This window comes from Callithrix jacchus, chromosome 3 (assembly GCF_049354715.1).
Source record: "Callithrix jacchus isolate 240 chromosome 3, calJac240_pri, whole genome shotgun sequence".
Classification (NCBI taxonomy): domain Eukaryota; kingdom Metazoa; phylum Chordata; class Mammalia; order Primates; family Cebidae; genus Callithrix; species Callithrix jacchus.
In genome coordinates, this window is record NC_133504.1 from 66,387,203 (window position 1) to 66,404,980 (window position 17,778).

At 35.7% G+C, this 17,778-nt stretch overlaps 1 protein-coding gene across 15 annotated transcripts in view; it reads right to left on the reverse strand.

Moving 5' to 3' along the window:
* Positions 1-17,778, reverse strand: part of LOC128931562 (uncharacterized) — a 141,089-nt gene that overhangs the window by 118,771 nt on the left and 4,540 nt on the right. For all 15 annotated transcript variants that reach the window (XR_008480045.2, XR_013533388.1, XR_013533385.1 and 12 more), the window contains one exon: positions 15,042-15,319. Coding sequence is in view for 5 of the 15 variants with exons in the window: in XM_078367856.1 (XP_078223982.1) it covers positions 15,042-15,319 (278 nt within the window). In the remaining 10 variants the exon portion in view is untranslated. The remainder of the gene's footprint in view (positions 1-15,041; positions 15,320-17,778) is intronic.

Genomic DNA, 17,778 nt, shown 5'->3' on the forward strand with positions numbered 1-17,778 from the left:
AAAATAATAAAAAATATTCAAGATACGGCCGGGCGCGGTGGCTCAAGCCTGTAATCCCAGCACTTTGGGAGGCTGAGGCGGGTGGATCACGAGGTCAAGAGATCGAGACCATCCTGGTCATCATGGTGAAACCCCGTCTCCACTAAAAATACAAAAAATTAGCTGGGCATGGTGGCGCGTGCCTGTAATCTCAGCTTCTCAGGAGGCTGAGGCAGGAGAATTGCCTGAGCCCAGGAGGCGGAGGTTGCGGTGAGCATAGATCGCGCCATTGCACTCCAGCCTGGGTAACAAGAGCGAAACTCTGTCACACAAAAAAAAAAAAAAAAAAAAAAAAAAATTATTCAAGATACATTAAAGAGATACATTATTTGTCAACAGCATCTTTTTGCAGGCCATTCCCAGGATAACCACAGGAAGTTCTCCCTGACTAACGTTACCTGACGGAAACTGTAGGACAGTCAGTTTTCATGGAGCTAACGTTATCCAATTTTGGATAACACAGAACTCAATTTGTTTTCACAGAGCTAAATTATCCAATTTTGTTGTGTGTGATTTCTAGACGATATGAAGTCTTTCCCTCTTTTAAAGATAGTTTTTAGCAGGAATAAATGTTTTCTTAATAAACATAAGTATTACTTTTGGGATACCAGAACAAACCGACACAAAATGGAGGAAGTCACTTTATTTTTACTGTTTTATAATAATTTTGCAAAAATTTGCAAATACTATAAACAGCCTTCTGGACAATTAAAGTAGTGAATCAAACTCTTGCAAATATATTGACTAGGAAAAAATAATCTATTCAACAAATTATAATAGAAAACTGGACATCCATGTTAGGAAATGCATCTAAACAAAGGCTTTACACTATTTACAAATATTCACAAAGATCATAGATCTAAATGTAAATGTAAACTTATCTAACTCCTAGAAAATAACATAGAAATAAATCTGGATAACCTTGGTTGGGACAGTGACTTTTCAGAAAAAATATCAAAGGCATGATCAAAAATAAATAACTGAGAAGCTGAATTTCATTAAAATTATTTTCAATAATTATAATATAACATTTGCTATATAAAAGGTACTGTCAAGAGTATGAGATGACAAGCTATAGACTGCCAAAAATATTTTTCAAAGACATATTTAATGAAAAATGGCTATCTAAAATATACATAGAACTCCTAAAACTCAGATTAAAAACACAAGCAACTCTATCAAAAAGTGAGCTAAAGACCTAAATAGACATGTCACCAAAAGGAATATACTACTCGAAATAAGCATACGAAAAGATGTTTCACATCAACTGTCTTTGGAGAACTGCAAATTAAGAGGACAATAAAACACCACTATACACCTATTACAATGGCCCAAATCCATAACATTAACAATACCAAATGCTAGCAAGGATACAGAGAAACAACTTCTCTCCTCTTTGCTAGTGGGAATGCAAATGGTATCGTTACTTTGGAAGATAGCCTGATAGCTTTAAAAAATATTAACATACTCTTACCGTCTGATCCAGTGATCACATGCTCTGTGGTATTCACTCAGATAAGTTAGAAACATATCCACACAAAAACCCTGTGTATGAATGTTGATAGCAATTTTATTCACAAATGCCAAAACTTGGAAGCAAGTTGCTTGGTTGATTTAAGAATAAATTGTGGTACATACAGATTATCAAATATTATTCGGCACTAAAAATAAATGAACTAACAAAATGCAAAGACATGGAAAACATTTAAATGTATATTACTAAGTTAATGAAATTGATCTGTAAAAGCATTATACTATACAATTCTAACAGCATGACATTCTGGAAAATGCATACTATGGAGTCAGCAATAATATCAGTGGTGCACTGAGGTAAGGCAGGAGGGATGAGTAAACACCTGGAGCAAAAAGGAATTTGTATAGCAATGAAACTATTTTGTGTGATAGTGTAATGATTAATTTCTATTCAGATGTTATTACGCCTTTGTCAAAATCCATAGAATATACAACACCAAGAGCAAATTCTAATGTAATTCTATAGAATCGGGGTACTGATGCTGTATCAATGTATGTTTACAGATTTTAACAAAGGTGCCACACTGATGTGGGATGTTGACTGAGGAAAGAAGCTGTATATGAATGGAGTGCATATATGGGAACTCTGTACTTTCCACTTAATTTTGCTGAACTTACAACTGCTCTAACAAATAAAGCCTACTAAAAATGTCACTGTCTAATATTATATAACACACAGTTAAGATGGTCTAGAACTTCACCACTAGCCTTGTTAGTAAAATAGAATGACACTTACAAACAACCAATAATCTTACCTTTTATGTTTATGTGTGGGCAGCCTATGGTTCAGGAATGAGACGTGTATTGGTCCTAGTTTAACTGAATCTATGTGTAATCCTGTTAAATACTTGGATTGGCTTCTTTTTTCCTCCTAGAAACCCTAAGGTAAGTCATAAGCACATGACACGGCAAGCCATATGAGGTCTGCCACATTTGCTGCCCAGCAGATGTCACCTGTATAAGTGTCTTCAATCGGAAAGATCAGTTGTCACTACATTAGAAGACATTCTTCAAAGTATTGCTGATCACCAAAACAGAAAACAACCAAAGACAACTAAGTTTTGGCTTCCAATGGGAAGCCAGCTTCTCAGGAACACTGAGCTATAGTTCTTAGTTCCCAAAAGTATTTAAAATTTAAGTTCTCTAGAGTAACTTGTATTGACTGATATCAAACCTAACTTAAAGGATGTATTCTAGCAACCCTATTACTACTACTCTAGACTACTCTGCTGTCCTACTTACAGCAGAGTTATTTAAATTAGTTTAAGAATCACACTTTACTAGAAAATAAATACGTCATTTATTGTATTACTTCTTCATTTTTCCCAGTAATAATCCCACGATTCATTTCCGATCAGCTATAAATTGCAGTCTGATTATGAACATGGTCTGGGCTTATTGTATTAGACTTTTATTTTCTGTTACGTTAACAGAATACTGTAAAATGGGTAATTTATAGAAGAAAATATGCTTATTTCTTACAGTTCTGGAGGCTAGGAAGTCCAAGAGCATAGCACTGGTACCTGATGAAGGCTTTTTTTTTTTTCTGTGTCAAAAGAAGGCATTACTGACTGACAGAGTCAAAAGCATGAATGTCAGCTTAGGTCTCTCTCCCTTTTTTTATGAAGCCACTTGTGCCAACATGGGGCTGCTACACTGATGACCTTTTCTAATCTTCATTATCTCAAAAGGCCCCAGCTCTTCACATTTTTATGGTGGCAACTAAGTTTCTAACATATAAACTTTAGATAACATATGTAAACCAGAACATTTATAAATTCAACAATCTAACTATTGATTAATGAAAGTGAGCAATCTTCATTAGCAATTTTTTGATAATAAAGTACAAATTTTATATATTCATCCAGGTACTTCAGCTCTAAATTTGACACAAAAATGTTTTATTTGAAGGAAGATGTAGGAAAAGAAAACAACTAATTAATAGACAAATTAAAATCTGATAGCTCAGAGTAGATACTGTACAAGACAGATCTAATGTCACCTGATTAAGATACAACCTCTCTCCAGTGCCATATAGAGAAATAAAGATGAAATTTTATTATTCATAGAGGTAAAGTTCACTGTTAAACTAGGATAACCATTGTTTTACATCTGATGCAAAACAAACAAGCAAAGCAAAAACAAACCAAAAAATTTATAGGGTGAGTGACATAGGTTGGATCTGTGTCCCAACCCAAACCTAATGTAGAATTTTAACCCCCCAATGTAGAAGGTGGGGCATTGTGAGAGGTGATTGGATCATGGGGGAGGTTTCTCACGGACGATGTAGCACCATACCCCTTCGTGGTGGAGTCAAAATAGTAAGTTCTCATGAGATCTGGTTGCTCAAAAGTAGGAGCTCCCACCTCTCTCTCTCCTCCTTCTCTGACCATAAGAAGGGCTTGCTTCTTCTTTCCCTTGCATCGTGATTTTAAGTTTCCTGAGGCTTCGCAGAATGGAGCAGATGCCATCATCATGCTTTATGCACAGCAAGTTTAACTGTGAGCCGATTAAACCTCTTATCTTTAGAAACTACCCAGTCTCAAGTATTTATTTATAGCAATGCAAGAACAGACTCATGCAGTGGGTTTGTCCTCAACACTTAAAAATAATGAGAGCCATTTACATTAAACACTGGAAGTTCCATCTGTACCTTTCAACGGGGTCTCATTACAAGGCTCTAATACTAGGTAATGGCTACGGGTGTCTTTGATTTTCACATTGGAGAACAATTTGGGAAAAAAGAACAATGGCTAAAGGGACTAAATTGTCATATAATCATGATGAAATTTATGGGATTGACTAAAATTTAGGGTGAATTTATTGCACCTTACAAGAACAAAAAACTTAAGTAAACATTTATAAAGTGGTATGGTTTTAATGTGTCCCTCAAAATTTTATGTGCTGAAAACTTAATCCTTAATGAAACAGTGTTAGGATATGGAGTGTAATAAATGATTATTAATTTGTAAAGACAAATCCTTTATTGATGAATTAATGTTGTCATGAAAGAGAATCATTTATCTCACATGTAGATTATTATAAAAGTCATGTTGGCCTCTCACACTTTCTTTTTCACATATGATTGTTTGTTCATTCTTCTGCAATGGGATAACATAGCATGATTCAACAGATACTGATACCATGCTCAAACATTGCATTTTTCAGAACTGTGAGCCAAATAAACTCCTGTTCTTTATAAATTACCTAGTCTGAGGTATTCTCTTATAGCAACAGGAAACAGACTACGACAGATAAGGCAAATAAATATTTTGGAATAGGATTCTCCTGCTATTATCCCCTTCAAAAACATCAATTTGAACAACTTTTTACACATGAAGACACCTTTGCAAGAGCTAAGAAAATGAAGTGAGGGATTACAGTATCAAAATATAGGATAGTAACCAGAAAAGATACATTGAAGAGGGTAGAAAGCACAGTTTTCCATTAGGTATGTCACCTCTCCCTATACCTATGAAAGTGCAACACAAAGAGAAGTACCATTTTCTTAGGAAAAAGAGAGGGAAGTAAGCACAGGACTTTATCTTAGACCCTAACATCAAGACTTCCAAAGTAAATACCAGAAGAGATCGACTACATGGCCCCTGACACCAGTCCAGTATCCACAGACTAAACCTTCAGACAAGCCCTGGAACCAGGTGGAAACCTGGTTCACATATGATTGTTTGTCTGTTCATTCATTCAGTTAAATAAATCTGCAGTGTGCATCACTGCTAACTGACTACAGTTGCCTTCAGCCCTGGACACACATCAGTGTAAGCAGGCCTCAGGAACAATGAAAACCAGACATGTCTCAGTGCTGAGCCAGATTCAGTGGCCACAAGCATTGGGCATACCCTAGCATCACAGCAGCATCTGTGGCCATGAAATTCCATCCTGGCATCATGACAGCCTGGGTGGTCCCATGCTTATGACACTCTCAAATGAGGCAATGGCTTCAGCAGTTCTGAGCACAGAAACCACATGAGATGGTCTGTCCAGAATTTATGCACAAACTCCTGTTATAGAATGTTTCTGGATAACACTGGCCTATAAATACTTTTTTAAATGTGCAGTCATCAATACATAGCCATAAGAATCAAGAAAAATCAAAACGTTATACTATCAGAAAGTCAAAATAAAGTACCAATAACTTATCCCAAAGAGAAAAAGATGTATAAACTGACTGATAAAAACATTCAAAATAAATATATTATGGAAACTTAGATAACTTTTAAAAAGCACATAAAATCCATTAAAAATGAGGAAATAAACAAGTAATCAGAACAAGAAATGTATCAGAGCTTGAGATGATAAAAAGTAATTAAATAGAATACTAGAGCTGAAAATTATAATGAGTGAAAGGAAAATGCAATCAAGTATAAGCAGTAGAGTTAATGAAACAGAAGAAAGTATCTGTGAAGTCATACAGATTACTTGAAAATATACAGACAGGACCACACATGGTGACTATGGCTGTTATCCCAGCATTCCTGGCTTACATAAAATTAGGAGTTTAAGAGCAGTCTGGGAAACAGAGTGAGACTCAATCCCTGCAATAAATAAAAACAAACAATATTTTGCCATGTAGACACATCCCATAGTTCTAGCTCCTTGAGAGGCTGAGGTGTAAGGATTGTTTGAGCTCAAGAGTTTGAGCCCACAGTGGGCTATGCGTGCACAACTGCACTTCAAGCCAGAGCAACAGAGCAAGACATTGTCTTTTAAAAAATTAATACATAAATAAATATAGAGTCAGAGAAAAAGGAACAAAAGAATATTTAAAAATGAAGAAAGCTTATAGGATTAAAGGGACATCAAAAGAATAATTATTCATTTCCTAAAAATTCTCAAAGGAGAATAAAATGAAGGTGTAGAAAGTTATTTTTTTAAAAATAAGGGTCACAGTTTTTCAATAAGATTTAATCTAAATAAGACAATCTCAAGATACATTATAGTCAAACTGTCTAAAATCATAGTCAAAGAGAGGAAACTGAAAGCATAAAAATCAACAACACAAAACAGAATTCCAATATACCAGGCAGCAGACTTCTCAGCAGAAATCTTACAGTCCATTTGAAAGTGATACATTATATTTAAAGTGATAAAAAAAGATGAAAAAAAAGAAAACTGTCCACCAAGAAAACTGTACTCACTAAAACTGTCTTTTGAAAAGAATGATAAAAACTTTTAAAGACATACAAAATTTGAGGGGATTCATTACTACTAGATCTTTTCTATAAGAAATAATAGGTCAGGCATTGTGGCTCATGCCTGTAAACCCAGCACTTTGGGAGGTGGGTGGATCACCTGAGTCAGGAATTTGAGACCAGCCTGACCAACATGGAGAAACCTTGTATTTACTAAAAATACAACATTCACCAGAGGTGGTGGTGTATGTCTGTAATCCCAGCTACTAAAGAGACTGAGGCAGGAGAATTGCTTGACTTTGGGAGGCAGAGGTTGTGGTGAGCCGAGATTCTGCCATTGAATCCAATCTGGCAACAAGAGCAAAACTTCATCAAGAAAAAAAAACTAAGCATATAGTCAAATTCAGAATACTCTAAATAGATAACAGTGATACATAAATTATATCTTTGTGATAAAGATTAAAAGACAAATCTACTAAAAATGCTAAGAAGGAAAGAATTTGTAAAGGGTAACTATAAGATGGTTTTGTAAGCCTAGTTGTAATCACAAAGCAAAAATCTGTAGTAGATCCACACAAAATACAAGGCAAGGAATCAAAAACATACCACTAGAGAGAATCCTTTAACTACAGAGAGAATAAGAGAGGAAGAATGAAATGGTCAACAAAACGACTACAAAGCAGTTAACAAAGTGGCACTAGTAAGACATTACCAATCAGTAGTAACCTAAAGTATAAATGCATTAAATTTTTATAGTCAAAAAACATAAATTGGTTGAATGGATTAAAAAAAGCAAGACCCAACTACATTCTACATTCAACCTACAAGAGACTCACTTCACCTGTAAGAACATATATCGACTTAAAACAGATGGAAAAACATATTTCATGCAAATGAAAACCCAAAGAGAGCAGGATTAGCTCCACTCATATCAGATAAATAGACTTTAAGACAAATAATGAAAAAAATATAAATAAAATTATCATGTAATGTTAAAGGTGTCAATTCATAAATAGGGTATAATAATTATAAATACATACACACCCAACTTTGGAGCAGGTTAACATACAGAGAAAATATTTATATATCTTAAAAGAGATATCAACTGCAATAAAATCATAGCAGAGGACTTCAATACTTAACTTTCAGCAGTGTACAGATCATCAAGCCATAAAAAATCAATAAGGAAGCTACTAAACGGCAATATAGACCAAATAGAACTAACAAACATACACAGATATTAGAATGTACACTATTCTTAACAATGCATGAAACATTTCCCATAACACATCATATTATGGGCTGCAAAACAAGTCTTAACAAATGTTAAAGATTCAAATTATATCAAGCATCTTTTCTGACCAAAATAGTATAAAACTAGAAGTCAATAACATGAAAAACTGAAAAATTCACAAATACCACATGAAAGTTCAACAAAATGCCCCTGAACAACCAAAAACCCAATGATGAAATTTAAAGGACAATTTAAAAGTTTCTTCAGATAAACAAAAATGTAAACACAACATACAAAAACCTATTATGTACAGTAAAAATAAGTTTTAGGAGGAAAATAGATAGCATTAAACATGTGCATCTAAGAAAGGAGAAAGAGCTCAAATAAATTACCTGGTGTTATACCTTAAGGGACTTAAAAATAAGAACAAATGAAGCCCAAAATTAGTAGAAGAAAAGACATAACAAAGATAAGAGCAATATAAAGGAAATAGAGAATAGAAAAACAAAAATGTTTTTATTTAAAATATATACAATTTGCAAATTTCAAGCTAAGGTAATTATGCAAAAAGATTAGTAAGATAAGAAACAAAAAGAAGCTATTATAACTGATGCCACAGAAATACAAAGGATCCTAAGTTATATGGGTTGGCTCTATGTCCCAACCCACATTTTATGTTGAATTGTACTCCCCACTGTCAGGAGAAGGACCTGGTGGTAGGTGATTGAACCATGGAGGCATGATTTCCTTGCTGTTCTTGGGATACTGGGAGAGTTCTTTTATCATTCCATTTTCACGCTGCTGATAAAGACATACCTAAGACTGGGCAATTTACAAAATAAAGAGGTTTAATATGGGCTTACAGTTCCACATGGCTGAGGAAGCCTCACAATCATGATGGAAGGCAAGGAGGAGCAAGTCATGTCTTACATGGATGGCAGCAGGCAAAGAAAAAAGCTTGTGCAAGCAAACTCCCCCCTATAATATCATCAGATCTTTTGAGACCCACCCACCACCATGAGAACACCATGGGAAAGACCTGTCCCAGTGATCCAGTCACCAGGTCCTTCCCACAGCACATGGGAATTCAAGATGATATTTGGGTGGGATACAGGCAAACCATATCAGTTCTCATGAGATCTTGTTGTTTAAAAGTGTGTACCACTTCCCCCTTAGTGCTCTCTCTCCTACTGCCATGAGAAGATGTATTTGCTTCCTCTTTGCTCTTCCACCATGATTGTAATTTCCTAAGGCCTCCCAGCAGTGCCTCCTATACAGCCTGTGGAACTGTGAGTGAATTAAATCTGATTTCTTTATAAGTTCTTTAGTTTTAGGTAGTTCTTTATAGCAGTATGAGAATAGAAAACATTAAAAGACTATTATGAACAATTATATGCCAGAAATTTAATAACCTAGAAAAAAATAGATAAATTTCTTGACACATGCAACCTAACAAAATTATGAAACAAACGAATATCTGAACTCACCACACACACACACATATACACATACACACACATATATATATATATATTTATATATATATATGTTAGACCTGACTGCTGAATTCTCTCAAATATTTAAAGTAAAACATAACCTAAATTTTTTAGATGGAATCTTGCTCTATTGTCCAGGCTGGAGTGCAGTGCCATCTGATCTTGGCTCACTGCAACTTCTACCTCCCAGGTAGAAGCGATTCTCTGGCCTCCTCCTCCCGCGTAGCTGGGATTACAGGCGTGCATTGTCACACCTGGCTAATTTTTCTATTTTTAGTAGAGACAGCATTTCACTGTGTTGGTCAGGCTAGTCTTGAACTCCTGACCTCAAGTTATTTGTCCTACTCAACCTCCCAAAGTGCTGGGATTACAGGTGTGAGCCATCATGCCAGACCAAAAAGTAACATCAATTTATCCAATTTCTTTTAAAAAATTAAAGTGAAAAAATCCTTCCAAAGTCATTTTATGAGGTCCATATTGCCTTGATATCAAAACCAGAAAATGACACAACAAATAAAGAGAACTACAAGCCAGTGTTCCTCAACAATATGATAGCAAAACTAATTCAACAGCACATTAACAGGATTATTTACCATGATCAAGTGTGATCAATCCTAGAAATGCAAGGACGGTTTAACATAAGCAAACAAATAAACTTGATACATCACATTTATAGATGGAAAGATAAAAAACATACAGTCATTTCAATACATTCAGCAAAAGCATTTGATAAAATTGCAGATTCATGCATAGAAAAAAAAACTCAACAAATTAGGTATTGAAAAATGGATCACACCTCAAGACAGTAAAGACTGTATATGCCAAACCCACAACTAACATCAGATTCGATGGGAGAAAATTAAAATCTTTTTCTCTAAGATCTGAAGCATGACAAGGATGCCCATTACGTCATTTATGTTTAATATAGTTCTGGAAGAGCAATTAGGGAAGAGAAAGAAATAGAAGGCATCCAAGTTGGGAAAAGAAAAAAAAGTTACATTGTCTCTGTTTGCAGGCAAGAAAACAACCTGATTTAAAAATGGGCAAAACACCTGTCTAGATATTTCCAAAAAGAAGACATACAAATGAATAATAGGCATATGAAAAATCCACAACATCACTAATCATTAGAGTAACACAAATCAAAACCACAAAGAGATATCACCTCATTTCTGTTGGAATGGATATTATTAAAAAGATGAAAGAGAAAATATGTAGGTGAATATGTGGACAAATGGGAATACTTGCATACTGTTGGTAGGAAGGAAGACTAGTACAGCCATTATGAAAAACAGTATAGCGTTTCCTCAAAAAACTGAAAATAGAACTACCATATGATCCAGCAATCCCACTACTGGGTACATATACAAAGTAACTGAAGATGGTATATCAAGAAGGTATCTACACTCACTTTATTGCAGCACTATTCCCAACAGCCAAGATTTGGAACCAATATAAAATTTCATCAACAGATGAAATTGATAAATAAATTTGTTATATAGACACATTAGAATACTCTTCAGCCATAATAAAATACTGTAATTTGCAATTATATTTATGAAACTGATGGACTTTATGTTAAGTGAAATAAGCCAGGCACAGAAAGACAAATATTACATGATCTCACATATGAGATCTTCAAAAGTTGATCTCACTTAAACAGAGGGTAGAATGGTGATTACCAGAGACTGGGCAAGTTGAGAAAGAAAGATGGGAAGATATTAATCAAAGGATACAGAACTATATAGTCCTGTGCTACATAGCAATGGTTCAGTCAAAGGAGTCACAAACACAATGGTGGTCCCATAAGATTATAATACTATACTTCTACTGTACCTCTTCTATGTTTAGGAGTTTTATATTTGTTTAAATATACAAATACTTACCGTTGTGTTACAATTGCCTACCACATTCAGTATATTAACATCCTATACAGATTTTTAGCTTAGGTCCAATAGGTTACACCATGTAGCCTAGGTGTGCAGCAGGCTATGCCATGCAGACTTGTGTAAATACACTCAGCATTATTTGCACAATAATGAAATCATCTAATTACACATTTCTCAGAATGTATCCTCATCACTATGTCACTTGACTATAGTTATATACTATAGAAATAAGTTTGACAGTTCTGTTGCACAGTGTGGTGACTATAGCTAATGACAACATAGAGACTGAGCGTCTCTATCCGGAAAATGATCCAAACTCCACAACTTTTTGAGCATCAACAAAACTCTCAAGGGAAATGATCTTTGACAAATTTTGGATTTTGGATTTTGAGACTAGGAATGCAAAAGTGGTAAATATATAAGACAAACATTCTTATAATTCCAAAAATTCCTCCAAAATTAAAATCCAAAAGCATTTTGGATAAAGGATATTCAACCTGTGCAGTACTCCAGAAATGTCAGAAGAGTGGATGTTAAATGTTCTCACCAAAAAAATGAGAACTACGTGTGCTGAGGCATATATTAATCAGCTACTTTTAAGCATTCCACAATGTATATGTGTTTCAATGCAACATGCTGTACACAATAAATACATATAATTTTATTTGTCAATTTAAGAAAAATACATTGAAAAACAAAGAAGTAAGTAAGCAATACAGAAATATAAATAAATAAATTGTGAGAAATCGTACTTGACTTCTAATAAGAACTTGCTTTGAGCTGAACTCCCAGCTCTTTTTCTCAGTCAGTAAGACGTGGCCTTCTTTTAATATAACATTTAGAATAAAAATAAAATAGTTTTTAAGCCTTCAGTGCTAAGCAATGCCTGAGGCTGCGATTGGGTAAGTCTTCATAAGGAACTATCAAATTATACTTAAAAATTTGGAAACAAAATACACCACACAAATTTATAAAATTAACCTCTAACCCAAAGAAATCTTTGTTAATTCCTAATGAAGAATATTATTTAAGTTTTAACCTATGGTACAATATAGTCAAAGCCTATTTCTTCAAATCAAATCATATATTTCACTTTTTAAAATTTTAGTAATTCTATTATTCTATTATGATACTAATTATTCATTTGCTTCACTTTTACTATGGGCTTGGATTTTAGATGGCTCCAACTTCCCCCCAAAAAGGTAGAAATAACAATAGAAATAATTAGAAACATTATAGTGTTACTATTTTAGAGTGTAAGGGCAAGTACAAACTAAAAATAAGAAACTAATTCTTCCTGTTGGGAGTAAGAAAAAAGACTGTCCCTCCCTTTTCATAGTGCCATTACTTTAAAAACTTAAGTTTTTCTTACTGTATATTTGAAATGTATGTAGGTTTTTGTAAAAGCTAAATATTTCTTCTCCAGCTTCACAACCCAAGATTCGCTTTCTCAAGGACTTGGGAACCATTTCTTTGAAATTAATCATCAAGAAAAATAACACCACTATCTCCCACCTTCCATGGGATGGTAGGTACCTAACTTCGAAGAACCTCACTTTTCCAAGCTGCAAAAGTACTTCTGGTCATAGAGACAAGAGAAGTTTATTATTCCTTTGTATAACATCAATTATCTATCACAGATAATCATCCAATCACCAAGCGATATTAGGATAAATTGTGACAAATGGTGCTGTCAAGGCCTCTTACTTGAGAACTAATTACTATTATTTTTTAATCTTGAGAACTTATATGTAAGGGGTTGCATCTGCTTGGCTGTATAAAGGATGAGATTTCTTAGTGTCATTACAGTTTCTTAGATTATCCCGGTTGCTCACCACATTCTGGTTTGGTAATTATTCAGTAATGATATTTTTTTCTCTCTTACTTTTGTGGAGAGGTTTTGGGGCCTGGTGGGAGATTTTTTTTTTAACTATATTTCCTCCAACAACAGTTGTCCAGTAAGCAGTTGTATTTGGAGATTGGAGTAAGGAAATTGTTCCCTGACTACATAGAGAAACAGCGTTTGTTAATATGCATATATATCTATGTATTGACGCATTGTTGTTCTAAGAATGTTACATAGAGCCAGAAGATTGGCTGAGAACACTAAAGGATGTAGGTACTCTTGAGATATCAAATCCTAGCAGTGCGTCACTTCAATATTAAAGGTTATATAAAAGAGAATCCAGCAATAGAGTCAGAAAAAAAAAAAAAAAACAGCTAATAAGGTAGGGAGATGATGAGAGAAGCAAACAGTCCTAAAACCAATGGAAGAAAGTAAAGGACTATCATGGATTTAATTGCATAAAATGCTGCTGTTAGATGGAACAAGAAGATGCTGACAATGAAATATTGGATTTAGCAACTTGAGATCATTAGTAATCTTTCTACAACTGTTTTGGTGGTGAAGGCATGGAGGGGTTGAAAAACCCACTTGAGTGGATTTAGAGAGCAGTTTTAGCAAGGTGGTCAGGTGTAGATTGGAATGTTGGAACTGGCTCTTAGGGAAAAAGAAAATAAAGCACAACACCTCAACGAAGTCACATCTCTTTCAAACACCACATCGAGTAGCTTGAAATGAGCCCTGATACCTTAAAATTTACCCTAGTGGGAGTAGGTATTTATACTATTAATCCCAGAAAACACTTCAAATCAGAGCTTTGTTCTGCAGAAAGCTGGTTGTTAAAATATTTACCAGTATACCACAGAGTGAAAATCAGATGAGAGTGAGTTTAAAAGATTAAGAGAAAAAGCAGCAAGTAAAAATAATGTTCTCAAGAGGTTTTGCTCTAAAGAGGAGTAAAGACATAGTGGAGATTGTGCAAAAGCTGGAAAAAAAGTGTTGTTACAGAGGTGTTTGTCGTTATTGTTCTTCTTTGATGTATTTGTTGTTTGTCATATAGAAGAAATGAAAGTCACAGGCAAGCATATTGAATGCTTCAGTCAAAAGGATAATAACATGGCAGAGAAGAGAGAAGGAATGATCTCAAGAGTAACTTCTGGGGCTTGAAGGAAAGAATGGGACCTAGTGTGTAGGAAGAAGGTGGGAGTGGTATCAGGCAGGAGCCTCGGAAGTTACTGCCGAGGTGGAAAGAGCATCCTGGCATTCCTGCAGACAGGTGAGTAGATAAAGTGAGGAGATAAAGGTCGCCGATGAACTCTTCTGTTTATAGTCGTATTTCCTCAAGAGGCATTAAGTTTTGAACATATAAGGCCTGTGGCTATTTCATTCTTTCATACAAGACTACTAAAAAAAAATCAAGTCACAGTTCAATTACCTGAACATATGCTTTAAAATACATCGCATTCGAATTCTGACCCACTCAGTTAGACTTATGTACTTAGGCACAAATTGTGTCATTTTTCCAAGTAGTCCATTAAATAATTTACCTGGAGGGTCTATATGATATAACTTTTGTACAGTTTCAGAAGTTCTCTAACCTGCATTAAGCTAATTTAACTCACACCAAAAAAATAACAGCACCTGTAATGAATTTTCTAACTCAATCTATGAATGGTCACTTTCATGAAAATATGTTTCAATCTGTTTGCTTTTAGTGACTGCTTGGATGAAAATTAAATTTACTAACATACTCTCTGGACAAATGTCTAAACGTCAATTTGACCACAAACGAAAATTATATTTTTTGATTCTACTGCATATGTCGTTTTGCCCAAGAATAGATGTATATATACACACCTTTGTGAGCGACTGTGTTAGAGGGACTTCCCCGGGTGGGCGGGGGCTTTGTTTCAAACGTAGGAATTCTCCCGCCTCTGGCCAGCTAGAGGCTTTGTCTCCGCTTTTCCTGCCTCTGGCTCTTATGGACTTTGTCTCAGGTTTCTCGTCTCTGGACTTTGTCTCAGGTTTCCAGTCTCTGGCTCCTCGGAACTTTGTTTGGGAAGCAGAAACTTTTCCCGCCTTTGGCCCTTCGAGGTGGAGGCTCAGTGACTCAGGGTTGTAAAACAGTAGCCAATCTGGTAAAGGATTCAAAAACCAATTAATCCAGAGGAAGTTTGAAAGAACCCCTCTCATTGGACCAGAACATGAATGGGGGTGGACTAACTCAGGGGTAAAAGCTCTAGCCGCCTAAGCCTGGAGAGGCACCAGCTCTTGGTCCCCTTCTATGGCGTGGAAGCAGCCTTTTGCTCTGCCTAATAAACTGTACTACGGTACAGTCTTTGGGTCCGTGAGTCCTATTTGAGCAGTAACACTCACTACTGAAGCCCCCTTTCCAATTCTTCGGGGTTAGGAGATCAAGAACCTGAAAATTTGGTTGCAGTGAGTCTGGTGACATTTATATATATATATAATGTATCACACATGTATATTCCTGTATATAAATGGAATTACGTATTTTATTAAATTAACTGTACATAAATAATATGGTGGAATAAGCCATTTCTTCCTCTTACATTATATAAAAATGCATATTGAATATTTTCAGGAATTACTTGGATCATATGTAATGCTTTTATGATACATATTTTTATTGATTAAGATTATACCTGTCGCTGAATATACTCGAACTGTTTTGTTTCTAGAAAAAGAGATCTTAGCTCAAATTAAAAATTTTTTTTTTACATCTTTACATCCATAAATTCAACAAGTCAAAAGGGGAAGGATAAACAGCTGTTTTTTGTCACTACCTATCCAAAGCATCAATAATATCCTATTTAACTGACAGAGCGACAAGCCCAGCATCTTTATTTTATCCTCGTAATTTAATTTGCAAACAGCTAGCCTGACTCCCTTACCCTCCAGGCCCAGTGTCAGCCTTATTGAATGAAAATTCAATTCTCACCAAAGGCCCTCAAGGGTAATTACTGGTTCTGTGGTGAACAGTTTTGCTGAAACAAAAAAGTTTTGCTGAAAGACATTGTTTGGTGAAATGCAAACAATGTCTATTTGTAGTGATAAAAATTTCATCTCCCTGGATTTGCATTGCACTCCTCTAGCAAGGCAACTTAATGATTTGTTACTTTCTTTACTCTTACATAGGCACAAGCATCAGGTTTTTTTTTTTTTTTTTCAATTATTCTTAGTCTTTTCTCGTGGTCAGTTTATAAAGCATACTACAATTTTAGAATTTTTAATTTGTTTATAAATTTGTAATTATAGAATTATACTGTTATTTCGATTTTTAACCTACAAAAAATTTTCCTGAAGTTATTGTATGTAATTTATTATTTATTGGTGTTAGTATTATTTATTGGTGTTACTCATGTAACTGATAAAAAGCTTCATGTGATTCTAACAAAATATACAGATGTTGTACTGGAGCGAGCATAGAAAGTCAACACCAAGACAAAAGTATGCCAAATTGCAGGGTCTTTATTGCTGGCGGCCATGGAGGACTCGTGTCTTCCAACCTGAATCTTTTAACAAGGACAGAGTCTCCGGGCCGGAAGGGATGTGTCAGCTGGTCTTGGAGGTCCAATGGGATGGGACAGATGTCCTTAATGAGCTGGTGTACCTGGGATTGAACAGACTGGAGCACCTGTAAGGACTTACAGAATGTATAGCTATGGACTTAAGCATGCACAGTATCTTCAGGTCTGGGGAGCAAGGGAGGGGGCCTGCCAAACACAATTTCAAAAGGGGAGAAGGCTTTCTGATAGGGTGTGTATCGGACGCACAGGAGGACAAAAGGAAGCAGGTTGACCCAGTTTTCACCGGTTTCTAAGATAAACTTTGTCAGGGTTTCTTTTAGGGTCTTTTCTTTCCACTTGCCCTGAACTCTGGGGATGAGAGACACAGTGTAATTTCCAGGATATACCCAGGGCCTTGGCTAGGCCCTGAGAAATTTGTGCAGTAAAGGCAGGCCCATTGTCCAACCCCAGCTTAGAGGGAGGCCGAATCCAGGAACAGGGTTCTGTAATAGTTTTTTTGTGACCACCAAAGCAGTCTCAGACCTAGTGGGGAAGGCTTTGACCCACCCAGAGAACGTATGTATAAACACCAGGAGGTATTTATAGCCGTTTTCTGGGGGTTTTATTTCAGTGAAATCTACTTCCCAGTGCTCCCCAGGGCTAGTCCTTCTGAGTCTTACTCCTACCTGGCTAGACCTGTTCCCTCCCGAATTTACTCGGGCACATACATCACACGGAGTAGTAATTTTCTTGATAAGTTCATGTAAGTGGGGAATGTAGTATTTGGCTTTTAGCAGTTCAATTAGTTTGGTCTGTCCTAAGTGAGTGCCCTGGTGTGTGTCCTTAATTAGGGCCCATCCTAGAGCCTGGGGGACCACAATCCTTGTGTCCAGTAGAATCCACCGTCCTGTGGAATTTTGTGTGCCCCCTTGTTCTTTAGCAAAGTTTTCTTCATCAGGTGAGTACGTAGGGGTAGGGGGCAGGGTTGGGGCCGGCAGAGTTACATGAAGAGTCAGAGGGTTTTTTTGTTGTTGTTTGTTTGTTTGAGATGGAGTTTTGCTCTT